At 40.3% G+C, this 13879-nt stretch overlaps 1 protein-coding gene across 1 annotated transcript in view; it reads right to left on the reverse strand.

Moving 5' to 3' along the window:
* The window catches only part of agps (alkylglycerone phosphate synthase), a 103274-nt gene that overhangs the window by 35844 nt on the left and 53551 nt on the right, over positions 1-13879 (reverse strand). Inside the window, exons 8-12 of the mRNA XM_055637902.1 lie at positions 13160-13240; positions 9522-9647; positions 8676-8784; positions 4133-4260; positions 1266-1317 (exon numbers count right to left, since the gene is read on the reverse strand). Coding sequence (XP_055493877.1) covers positions 1266-1317; positions 4133-4260; positions 8676-8784; positions 9522-9647; positions 13160-13240 — 496 coding nt within the window. The remainder of the gene's footprint in view (positions 1-1265; positions 1318-4132; positions 4261-8675; positions 8785-9521; positions 9648-13159; positions 13241-13879) is intronic.

Below are 13879 nucleotides of genomic sequence, written 5' to 3' on the forward strand. Positions count from 1 at the left end.
ATAACATAACATTCCAGAAGTTACATTGGAGCAAAACATCCTGACTACGGGTGACTACGATCCTGATTGCCGGTGCTGTCTGTATGGAATTTGTACGTTCTCCATGTGACCACGTAGGATTTCTCCAGGTGCTCCTGTTTCCTCCCACTCCAAAGATGTACAGGTTTGTAGGTTAATTGGCTTCGGTAAAAATTGTAAATTGTCTCTAGTTTGTAGGATAGTGCTAGTGAACAGGTCGGCGTGGACTCGGCGGGAGCTGTATCACTAAACTAAAATCGAAGGCCATTTACATCTCAGTATTTCTCTCTTCTCCCCTTCCCCCGTCAGGCAGAAGATTGACCACACAGCCACCAGATTCAGGTAGTTTCTTCCCTACTCTTGCAGACTAATGAGCTAAGGATGTGGTCTTGATCACCCAACCTCACTCATTGGAGTCTTTGCATTTTTTTTTATCTGCATTTTCTTTGTATCTTCAATGCTCACTGGCCAGTAGTCCCAGGTTTGTACTTGTAGCCCTTAAATAAAGGTACAGCAATTTCTTCCCTTGCATGCCAACGCATTCTTGGATCTACCTAGACTTTACTGTGCCTCAAGATCGTCAGCACCTCCTTTTTTCATAATTATGCACATTAAAGAAAAATTACTGCAATGCACAAACTTTGCAAAAATCAAACATCTCACACTTTGAACTGAACCAGACAGAACCCTTGATTTTTAATACGATGAATTTGCTAAACTTTTTTGACGGCTGCTTTAAATTACAACATACATTTAAACAAACCCGAATTTCAGGAAAATATCCCAAGGATTATTTTGTATTTACATGAATGGAATTCAAGTAGCCCCCATGTGGATTCAAATGTAAATCGATATTACAGAAGTTGTGATAATCATTTGCCATTCAGCCCTCCAGACAAACCTCAATGCAAGATTGAAGCATCGTTCCGTACAAAGTCTTACATTTTGGGACAAAAAGCTCAAACGTTGGGAACAGATGAAAAGCTCCCTCTTGCAATTTTGTTAATATTGAAAGTTAGCAGACTCTTTATTAAATGACAATGTTGCCTCCAGGTTTGTGTTTAAAATGAGGCCACTGATATCACACTTGCATTGATAGATCTGAAAATATCATTAACTTGGTAGTCTATGGTTGATACTGTCTAAATGTCATTTAGCATAGCACTAGAACATCCACAAATAAACAATTAAAAATTAAGCACTTACTAATCCATTACTTAAAAAAACTATAATTGATATTTCCTTACCAAACTGGAACTGTGTATTGTCCATTAGACGAATTGACGCAGGAGCACATCGCTGCAAGAGAAAAACAAATGAATTTTATGATGCTGAAAACTAGAATTTGGATTTGCAAGAGAGAGGATATTTCAGCTGCCAAATTTGCAACAATTTGATGATAAATTTAATGTCACCCAAGTTTATGAAAGCTCAACTCAAAAGGTAGGATTTGGATTAATATAGCACCTGGCACCTCTATTACAGAACCTCTCCCAACACTCCTATGGATCCCCCTAGGTATTCAGTTTTCTCCCCACAGCCTGGGGACGTTTGGATTGCTGGCCCACAATGATTGCCCTCTGTGTGGATGAGAGCTGGAGTTTGGACGGAGAGTTGATGGGAATTTGAGGACCAAAAATAACAGGTCAATGTGCAATGGTTTATGATGGCCAGAGCAGATTCTGTCGGCTGATTATAAATAAGGATATGATATCGGGTCCATAGACCGAATAATTATGGATCACGACATCAGCTAAAAAAGGTTAATATTTGACCAAAATTGTCCAACATTAATATTTCATTTTCTCTTTAGCCCACGTCATTATTTGTTTCTAATGTGTATATACTTGTGCACTGGTCAGAAAAAAAGCGCGAGCTTCCAGAAATAAGCCGACAACACAATAAGCATTTCTTGCCCAGGGTAGGGTAATCGAGAACAAGAGGACATACGTTTGGGCATAGAACAGCATCTCCTCCATCGCAGTCTCTTTATGTTCTTTATTATTTAACTGCTTATCTAATTAATTAGAGCTCTACAGCAAGCAAACGGGCCGTTTGGCCCAACTCGTCAAAGCCGATTAAGTTGCCTATTTGAGCTAGTCCTAGTTACATGCACCTTGCCCATATCCTCCAAACCTTTCCCATGTATCTGCCCAAGTGTCTTTTAAATGCTGTTCCTTTTCTGCTTCTACCACCTTCTCTGGCAGCTTCTTCCATGTACACACTACCTTCTGTGTAACAAAAGCGGCCCTTAATTCCTTTTAAATCTGTTCCCTCTCACCTTAAACCAATGCTCTCTAGTTTTAGACTCTCTGACCCTGGGGAAAGATCATGGCTATTTCTAATCTATGGCCCTTATGATGTGGATACACCTTGATAATCCCTCAGCCTACTAGATTCCAGGGAATAAGACCCAGTTTATCAAGCCTTTCCTTACAACTCAAACCCTCCAGACCCAGTAACATCATCAAAACCTTCTTTTAACCAGCATAATAACATCATTTCTATAGCTGAACCACCAGATCTAAACACAGTAATCCAAAAGTTGGCTTACCTACGTCTTGTGCAGCCTTGACATGATATTCCAACTCCTACACTCAATACCCTGACCGATGAAGGCAAGCTCACCAAACGTCTTCACCATCCTGTCCAACTGTGTCACAACCTTCAAGGAACTATGTACCGGCATCCCTAGGTTTCTCTGCTGTACAACATTCTTCAGGACCCTACTATATGTAGATTATGTAATATTTTAGACAATAGGTGCAGGAGTAGGCCATATGGCCATTCAAACCAGCACCGCCATTCAATGTGATCATGGCTGATCATCCCCAATCAGTATCCCGTTCCTGCGATCTCCCCGTATCCCCCGACTTCTTCAAGAGCCCTTTCTAGCTCTCTCTTGAAAGTATCCAGAGAACCGGCCTCCACCGCCCTCCGAGGCAGAGAATTCCACAAACTCACAACTGTGTGAAAAAGTGTGTCCTCATCTCCATTCCAAATGGCTTATTCTTAAACTGTGGCCCCAGGTTCTGGACTCCCCCAACATCGGGAACATGTTTCCTGCCTCTAATGTGTCCAAACCCTTAATAATCTTATATGTTTCAATAAGATTCCCTCTCATCCTTCTAAATTCCAGAGTATACAAGCCCAGCCACCCCATTCTCTCAGCATATGACAGTCCCCCCATCCCAGGAATGAACCTTGTGACACCCGTTTTCACCCGTTAGATAATTAGGAGAACTAAATCACACCACTCGTCACCCCCACCAACTGCCCATAGCTCTTTTCACAAACTCTCCTGCTGACCCACATTAACTTTACACCTAGATTTAAATTAGTCATCTCATAACATTACTTTACTTGGGTCTAATTTAATAATGCCTTACAACTGAAGCACTCGCTTGAACCCATTCTTGTGGTTCTGATCTGAGTCAATTGAAAGTTTCAAAGAGGCTTTTGTTGACAGAGGATAGGTAAGTCATAGAGTCAGTCCTGATATATGGAATACTAATATATTTGTTGCAATCCAATTCAATATAGAACCAGGCTCAATTTGCTGAATGGCATTCTCAATTCCCCTTTCTAATACAAAATTATTTGTGGCTTTTTTTGCAGAAATGGCTATATAAAAGCCAGCTTTTATTCGAGCAAAACTATGTTATAAAAAATGTTCTTTAAACATTACGCCAAAAAAATTGATTAAAAAATCTCAAACAATCTCAAGGCAGATTTAGCTGCCATCCCATTTGGGAATTTTAATGTGGCCATCATTGCCAGATTCACAAGGAGACCATTCATCAGTGCATCCATTTGTACGGCTGTTATGATTGATAAATCATAACAAATTGTCACACAGTAAACTAAGAATGGATTCAACACATTGTCAACGTACAAGTGCTGTTACTGTAGAATGTCTGCTAAAGCTCTTAAGTTACTAATAATTACTGATATTTTAATGTGTTTACATGTCACGATATCCACTCGCAAACAAAATTTAAAATATTATTTCTGCATTCATTAGCATCAATTGTACTGTTCTACGTATAAACAGATATTTTATTGAGGGAATGTTTAAACGCTTAATAAGCATAAGTGAAGAGACTAGAATTACCTGCCGTGCTACCTCTCGCAAACAGGCCACACCACTTTCAAAGTCTGGAAACACAATGGAGCCGTATTTCTGATATTCAGGCAAAGATCTTATTTTTATTGTGACCTCTGTAACTACACCAAGCGTTCCTGAAAAGAGAGAAAATAATCTGATTTAGGTAACATGGTACAGAAACATAGAAACATAGAAATTAGGTGCAGGAGTAGGCCATTCGGCCCTTCGAGCCTGCACCGCCATTCAATATGATCATGGCTGATCATCCAACTCAGTATCCCGTACCTGCCTTCTCTCCATACCCCCTGATCCCCTTAGCCACAAGGGCCACATCTAACTCCCTCTTAAATATAGCCAATGAACTGGCCTCAACTACCCTCTGTGGCAGAGAGTTCCAGAGATTCACCACTCTCTGTGTGAAAAAAAGTTCTTCTCATCTCGGTTTTAAAGGATTTCCCCCTTATCCTTAAAATAAGGCCTAAAATCTGTGATCAGCAGCAGTGATGGCACTTCCCAATTATCTTAGCTTCCAAAAATTCTCCCTACTAATAATCTGTGAAGGCAAATTCCCTTTCAAAGTCCGATTGCTATCACTGCATGGGGGTTCTGGTGCACATCAACTACATAGCTTTAATTATGATGATTGAAACGTCACCAAAAATGGATGTAAAATGTTCATAATATTTTATGGTAGTATCTGAAATCCACACAGTTCAAGTTTCAGAGAAAGGACTGAGCACAACGGTCATGATTATTACAACAAAATCAGGACACTATGCACAGTACATTAATCAACTTCCAGATAGTATAAGAACACAGATGTACAAGTGATATATACGTTATATGCAGATATACAAGACTACCAACCGCTCGAATAAGAGGTCACCGAGCCAAAACTATCTACATAAATGCTGTCGGACTTGCCGAATATTCCTTGCACTATTTTTCATCTTTGCAATATAAATTTTGCTATTTTAACTACCAACACCAATGTGTAACTAAATAAAACCACTGCACATTGTGCAAAAAGCATCACCTCAATTGCCATTTACAAACAAAAACAGTGCCCTCCACAATGTTTGGGACAAAGACCTATCACTTATTTATTTGCCTCTGTACTCCACAATTTGAGATTTGTAATAGTAAAAAAAAATAATTAAAAAATAAATAAATAATTTAAAAAAAATTAAAGTTGCATGTGGTTAAAGTGCACATTGTCAGATTTTAATAAAGGCCATTTTTACACAATCACAGTAATACTTTATATTTCATTTGCCAAGTCAATCATACATATAAACAGCAACGGAACACACAAAATACATTTTGACATAAACACCCACCATAGTGACTCCTCCACATTCCTCACTGTGATGGAAGGCAAAAAAAAGTTCAAATCTCTTCCCTTCTGTAGGAGCCATCAAGCTTAAGTTAGTATTATAGCCATGTCTAACATTTTTAATATTTTAGTTTTAGCTATCTGCCTGTACTTTTGTAGGTGGGATTTGATACGTAGTAGGGGTATGTTCTTTTGTTAGAGGAGCCTTGCGCAGTCCCGCAGATTAGATGTTTTAGTTTTGTGTCAGCATGAGGGGAAATAGTTTTCTACTATGATCAGGACACACATATGTTACGAGACGATATACCTTTATAAGAAGCTTTTTGTGATTTATATGATATGAATGGAACAGCGATTAAGAACAGAAAGTTATGAGTCACCATTGTTTTGTATTATTTGTATTATTTCAATACACGACTAATTAATCAAGAAACGTCTGGAAGATTCAACTTTGCTGTCTTTTGTGTGTGTCGTGAGTGCATTAGGCTACACCTTCAAATCATCTCCGACAATTAATGGCTAGCGAAATTGGATTTTGAGAACGTTTAAAAAAAAAACTGCCATTACACCTTCTTTGCTCTCCCGTGGGCGGAGGCCTCGAGCCTTCCGTTGACAGGACGATCTTGACTCCCATAGCCAGCTGTCGGGCCCTCCGTATCGGGGGGGATGTAAGCTCCCCTGCGCCGCCATTCAGACCCTGCGTCGGGGCTGGTTGCGCCTCAGCGTCGTTGGAGCTCCAGACTAGCCTCGGAGACTGCAAGCCCTTGATGATACGTCAGCAGGCCATGGTTGGAGCGATCCCAGGCAAGGGATCGGCTCAGATGTTAAGTTCACGCCCCACGGTGGGCACAGAGTCAGTCCGAGGAGGCCTCTAGGTCCATCGATGGTAGGCCGCAGATGTGACCCGGAAAACAATCTCATCTCCGGCAAGGTAAGAAACTGAAAAAAAGTTTCCTCCTCGCCCCTCCCCGCATAAAACAAACCTGAGAACATTCACACAGACTTAATACAAACTGTGTGGTTTGGGATCATTGTCTTGCTGTAGAAAAAAACGCCGGCCAATGAGTTTTGAGGCATATGTTTGAACTTGAGCAGATAGGATGTGTCTATACAATTTAGAATTCATTATGCTACTGCCATCAGCAGTTGTATCATCAATGAAGACAAATTTAAAGACGAAAAATACAGACTGTTGGCGGGGCTGCCAATCGTGCAGCGCCCCTGGTGGTTATACATTTTGGTTTCACCATGTAGAAATTATAGCAGTATTTATACACAGTTCCCCCCATTTCAGGGCACCATAATGTTTGGGACACAGCAATGTCATGTAAATGAAAGTAGTCATGTTTTGTATTTTGTTGCATATCCTTTGCATGCAATGACTGCTTGAAGTCTGCAATTCATGGACATCGCCAGTTGCTGGGTGTCTTCTCTGGTGGTGCTCTGCCAGGCCTGTATTGCAGCCATCTTTAGCTTATGCCTGTTTTGGGGGCTTGTTCCCTTCAGATTTCTCTTCAGCATATAAAAGGCATGCGCAATTGGGTTCAGATCGGGTGATTGACTTGGCCACTCAAGTATTGACCATTTTTAAGCTTTGTAAAACTGCTTTGTTGCTTTAGCAACAATGTTTGGGATCATTGTCTTGCTGTAGAAAAAACCGCCGGCCAATGAGTTTTGAGGCATATGTTTGAACTTGAGCAGATAGGATATGTCTATACAATTCAGAATTCATTATGCTACTGCCATCAGCAGTTGTATCATCAATGAAGATAAGTGAGCCAGTACCTTCAGCAGCCATACATGCCCAGGCCATAACACCCCCACCACCATGTTTCACAGATGAGATGGTATGCTTTGGATCTTGGGCAGTTCCTTCTTTCCTCCATACTTTGCTCTTGCCATCACCCTGATATAAGTTAATCTTCGTCTCATCTACCCACAAGACCTTTTTCCAGAACTGTGGTTCCTCTCTTAAGTACTTCTGGGCAAACTGTAACCTGGCCATCCTATTTTTGGGGCTAACCAGTGGTTTGCATCTTGCAGTTTAGCCTCTGTATTTCTGTTCATTAAGTCTTCTGCGGACAGTGGTCATTGACAAATACACACCCAACTCCTGAAGAGTGCTTCTAATCTGTCGGACAGGTGTTTGGGGATTTTTCTTTATTATAGAGAGAATTCTTCTATGTATAAACACTGCTGTGATTACTACAAGGTGAAACCAAAATGCATAAAAATATTCTTTAATATAATCTCACAATGTGCACTTTAACCATATGTGACTTTATACAATTCTCAAATTGTGGAGTAAGACAAAAAAATAAATGATGGGTCTTTCTCCCAAACATTATGGAGGGCACTATCTTTAATGAACTAAGGCTGAGCTAGTGTTGATGTTCCATACAAACCCCCTGCTTCCTTATAGCATTTCTGCTTCTTGTCTGCTAATTCCTATAGGCCCTATCCCGCTTACGTGTCCTTGGAACGCAAATTACGCGACCTTGTCGTGGCGTTGAGACGCAGGGCATTGTGTGGGCACGTGGGGACGGTCCCACTGAGAAGCGCAGAGGGGTATGGAGTTGTACGCAGTATCGCGCGGCGCTCCGAAATTTTGTAACGAACAAAATCTTCACACGCCACCGGCCTGTCGGGTCACTGACGGCCAAAGTGGGACCCTGGCGCGACGCAACGTCTCACCTCCAACAGCAGCAGAAGCAGGCAAACGATCGTCGAACTCAGCCTGGGGCTCACGGCAGTTGTGGTCCGGATCCGCACCCACTCCTACTCCCAGAGCGAGGCCAAGAAAATTGTAGACACAAAATGCTGGAGTAACTCAGCGGGACCGACAGCATCTCTGGAGAGAAGGTATGGACGACATTTCGGGTCAAGACCCTTCTTTCAGACTGAAGAAGGTTCTCGACCGGAAACATCACCCATTGCTTCTCTCCAGAGATGCTGCCGGTCCTGCTGAGTTACTCCTGCATTTTGTGTCCATCTTCAAATGACGTCACTAGCTCCAGACAGCTGTGCGGACGCATGAAGTCGCGCCGGACCGTCGCACCACAACGCGACCACGAGGTCACGTAATTAGCGTGCCAAGGACACGTAAGTGGGACAGGGCCTTAACTCTCTCATGATTATATAGTTCGTTCTCATTGCATTACAACAGCAAACCTTGTCAAGACCTAAAAAATGAAATTAGTATTGAAGTATTACCTTCAGATCCCATTATGAAGTGGTAGATATCAGGGCCAGTTGACATTCTTGGGCCTTGACAGCTTTTCTCTACTACACCTCGTGGTGTGACCATTTTTATATGCACAACCTGTTAACATAGCATGTGTCAAATTATTTTCTTTGTTAAAACAATCCAAAATTAGCTATTGACTAGTTACGCAAAGAATGATTTTCAATTTATTGACACTATATTTTTTTTAAAGTTAGAAACATAGAAATTAGGTGCAGGAGTAAATTCAGCCCTTCGAGCCTGCACCGCCATTCAATATGACGCTGATCATCCAACTCAGTATCCCGATTTCTCAATTTATTAGCCACAACACTAATATTTTTATAGCCAAAACTGGCCTCAACTACCCTCTGTCAGGCAGAGAGTTCCAGGCCATTCACCACTCTGTCTGTGTGACAAAAAGTTCGTCTCATAGTGTTTGGCCTAGGATCGTAAGCTGTCAGGAACAACGGGAACAATCTTCCTGTTTGTGTTAGTGTTGGCCTAATCGTAGGTATTTCATGGTTCTTCAACCGACTTGAAATCCCAGCAGAATTATGGGAGTTTTAGATTTGTTTCAGCCAGTAGAGGCATGAATGACCTTTGCCATCAACTAACTTGAACATGTACCCCCATTCCATTCTCAAAATCTACTAATATTTTATCTAACCAACAATGAAGTATTACTACAGAATGTGTGTTATTTCAAACCAGCCACCCACAATAATCAATGGTAAAACAAATGCAGATTTCACATAACACATCAAAAGAAAATTAAAACTTTAAAGTTCCAATTAATAATACTAAACACAACAATGTATTTACAGAACACTCACCAAATCTTCAATGTTACCATAGATGTTCTTTTTCATCCCTGAAGCCCTTGTAGCTACCCAGCCTCCAAGGCTGCTAAACTCCATTGAATCTGGTTCATGTCCAGTACAGTAACCGTATTCACTAAGCTTCAAAAATAAAATGGGGAAAATAGTTACTCCAAAGACCTTGTTCTACACAACAACAAAAAGATGAAATGAACATTTAAATTCATTGATTGGTTGATGTGTTATACTACAAACTCCATAGTGAACACTATTCCTCTTAATTTTGTTTCATTATATAAAGGAATGAAAAGACCAGCAATAGAATAGTTGCTTAAAAATGGTCAACTTAAATGATTGTATATACATTTTCCCATTTGTTTTTTCAACTGAAATTCAGTTTTCAAACCAAAAAAAGTGTTTAAAATTGATGGTAGACAAAAATGCTGGAGAAATTCAGCGGGTGAGGCAGCATCTATGGAGCGAAGAAATAGGTGACGTTTCAGGTCGAGACCGTTCTTCAGACCAGATTCTTCAAAATTGATGAGTTTGAACAACGATTAAATGGCTACCCTTTCAAACTCAATAAAAACATGAACATTTCAACTTATTGATGCACTCAAAATAACCACTCAACTTCTGGTAACTCATTAACTAGTTTGAATACTAAAAATTAAAGCTCAAAAACAAAACAATTCCCACTGCACAGTCATCATGGACCAGATCTTGGTACACAAAGCAGCTCTCTACTTAATGCTCAGAGAATGAGGACTCAAGCAAAGGTGGAAGTCCCAAACAGCTGACCACTGCTCTTGGAAAAAACACATTCCTCATTGCACAACTGAGTCCAACTGGAGACTTGCAATTAAGCCGATTCATTTCAACTGGAAGGAATGGTTATGTACAATTCCTTCTGTTAAAAAGACGTGATGGTGTTGATTTAAATATAATTAAAGTCTATCTTCACCAACCATAGATTATTGCCATGGTACTTTCCCAAGCAACCAGAGATTAAGCAACACCTGTCCGTATACCGCTTCCCTTCCTGCAATACGGGAACTAAACACCAATTTTAGGCATTGCATGTATTCTCATAATGCAATATTCTTGACATTGGAGAAACAAAATAGAGAGGATGACTGATTTGCAGAACATGTTCTGTTAGCATGAGAGACCCCGAGCTTCCTATAATTTTAATTCTCTATCCCACACCCTCCCCCCCCTGACCCACCTTCACCCTACATTGTTCCAGCAATGCCCAAATATTTGTCATCCATTACAGTCATTGAATTTAATAATCTCAGGCAACCACTCTCCTTTCCTCAGATGATCGTGCATCTTTGCTCAGTTGATTTAATTTGCCTTTCCTATCTCTAACAACCAACTGCGATCTGCAGACATTCTCATTTCTCTCCCCCCCTTCTCTGCAACTTAAAAACATGCTTATTTTCTCACGTATTCAGTTCTGACAACCTGAAACATCAATTGTGCTTCCGTCCCCATGGATGCTGTGGAGTGGTTCCGGCATTTTCTATTTCTGTAGCTGTTTGTTTTCAAGAGTTTGCATCATAATTTGTTTTTATAAATAGTAAAATGTGAATGAAATCATTTTTAAATATCTGTGAACTATGGATATCAAAATATTCAATGTGACAGCTGCTAAATCTGGGAAAAGGACTAAAACAACTTGAGGCCCTGTCCGTTGAAGCTCCAGGTCCCGGGATTTATCCATCGATACAACCAGACAGTTAGAACTGTTTTGAATTGAAGATCAATAACAGAATTGAACCTAAATTGCAGGTCTGAAAAGTCTATTTTCATGCAATTTTGGTTCTACTTTGATTACGATACTCAATTATGATGCTCAACTTTGTCGGATTTGACTCCAGTTAAACCGTCACATGGAAAGCAACTGCTTGAAATAGGATCAAATAAAATGTCAAAGAATGGTTTACTAACATGATAGCAGCATCACCAGATTCAGCTTTAGCAGATTACTGATCAATTTGTGCTTGCTTTTTCAGCAGGTCTATACGATCAATCTTTAGTCATGTTTGTACATGTGTACAAACATTTTTTCCCCCAAAGTCCATGAATTTTTGCAAAAGCCAATGGAATATTTTCCAAGCAAATCTGAGTATATAATAAATAGACACTGAAGTTTTAAATAAATGATGCTTTGCTATTTTACTAGGGCAGCATGGTGGCGCAGCGGTAGAGTTGCTGCCTTACAGCGCTTGGAGACCCAGGTTCGACCCCGACTACGCGTGCTGTCTGAACGGAGTTTGTACGTCCTGCCCGTGACCGCGTGGGGTTTCTCAGAGATCTGAGGTTTCCTCCCACACTCCAAAGATGTACAGGGTATGTAGGTTAATTGGTTTGGTGTATGCGTAAAATTGGCCCTAGTGTGTGTAGCATAGTGTTAGCGTGCGGGGATCACCGCGCTGTATCTCTAAACTAAACTATTATAAATTAAAAGATGGGTAAATACCCTTTACTATGACAAGTTAGGAGTTAATTGAAAGACATCTTCAGTTGCAAGAATTAAGGCAATGGCAAAAAATATCCAAATGATCTTCAGTCCCACATGCTACCACAATCCTTAATTAGGATATTTAAACTAAACTTAAGTAACTTCATACTCTTAACAGGGGGAAATAATCCAAGATTCTAATTTTAAAACAATGTGGTGCATCAAAGAAATAAACAGTCCGACTTTGAAGTTTTGTTCTATTGAAAACAAAATCACGGATTTTATTTCTACAATTATAATTGAGGATATGTTATATTTGCTGTTTTGGTTTATTTCATTTAGTTTTAATTTGTGCTCTGTAAATTGCAAAGCGATTAAAAATACTCCTGCTTTAATTAACTCTGACAATTTTGTAAGTAGAGTTTAAGTTTTAGGATATGCCTGCAGTATTGAGAAATAGGCCTTTGGATTGTAGGGTAGGAAGGAAGCCATGCAGGACGGTTTTCATGCTGACATTGTAAATACATGAAAGACACTCGTTGCATGGCACAGGGTTGATCACTGGTGTAGTGTACCGTGTCCTCCCAGAGTTCACTATGCTCGACCGTTCAACTGTAGCCACAACTTGAACAAGTAGGTCGTTGGATTGAAAATCAATGTGTATTCTACTACAAAGACACTTGGTGGCAGTGTTCATCAGTCTATCAGAAAAGGTCAAAACACAAACAGAGACACAAGAGACTGTAGATGCTAGAATCTGGAGCAAACTAGCTTTCTGCTGGTGGAACTCAGTGGGTTGAGCAGCATCTGTGGGAGGAAAGGAATGGTTGACATTTCAGGTCGAAACTCTCCGCCATTCCAACCCGTTAAGTTCCACCAGCAGATCTTGCATCTGAAAGGTCCCGATTGAAAACATCACCTATCCATGTGCCTGACTCGATGAGTTACTCCAGCACTTTGTCCGTTTCTCCCTTCCAGCAGATTATTTGCTGAACAATAAGCAAATCTTTGTCCACAAGATTAAGCTAAACATCTAAATGGAATTATTTTACTAAAAATTGCTCTCCCACTTGCTGTACAAATAAAAACACAATACCTACCTGGTGTGAGCATGGCTACATTTGGTTAGTGTCATGAGGTCCAAACATACATAGATTTACCTGTATAGTAATAGTATTCTTACCTGTCTTTCAAGATCTTGCCCAGTAATGCCAGCCTCCACATGAGCTGTGAGGTTCTTATCATCAATCCACATTATTCGATTCTGTTATTTGGTGAAAAAAGTTAATTAAATCAATTTCAGCCTTTTGCAACTTATAAACTTTGCATTAATGTGACACACGTTTTTTTTTATTTCAACAATATGCAACAAAAATTCCCACTGACCTGCAGGGCAATGATTGCACAGCATATTGCCATATTCCAAAGTTAAAATTATTCATCAATAAGCCTCGGTCGGCCAGAAGGATTACCAAGATCATTGATCTTTGTGCAGGTGGGGAATAAAACAAGCTTTTTATTTTCCCCGATGGGGATCGACCCAAATCATCCCCATCCATATTCTCCTAAGATGTTGCCTGACCCTCTGAGTTACTCCAGTACTTTGTGTCTTTATTTTCCGCATCAGGCTTCTACTTCCACAAGGGGGCAGCAGTGAGATCAAAGAACAGCTTAATAATTTTGACAGGGAGGAGAGGCACGTAACCGATTGATATCTATGTCTAAAATCAGATATCTACCCGTACTAACATTTCAGAGCACAACACTTCCTTTCTGGCCAGGATTAAGGTGCTTTCAGATTTTTCCAGTGAAGGTACAACTGCAGACCTCAAAAAGTACCTTTAGTTCAAACATGATTACAAAAATTGTTGCGAGGAAAGGTAATAACAAGTGGATTCATGCC

This window comes from Leucoraja erinacea, chromosome 7 (assembly GCF_028641065.1).
Source record: "Leucoraja erinacea ecotype New England chromosome 7, Leri_hhj_1, whole genome shotgun sequence".
NCBI classification, from domain to species: domain Eukaryota; kingdom Metazoa; phylum Chordata; class Chondrichthyes; order Rajiformes; family Rajidae; genus Leucoraja; species Leucoraja erinaceus.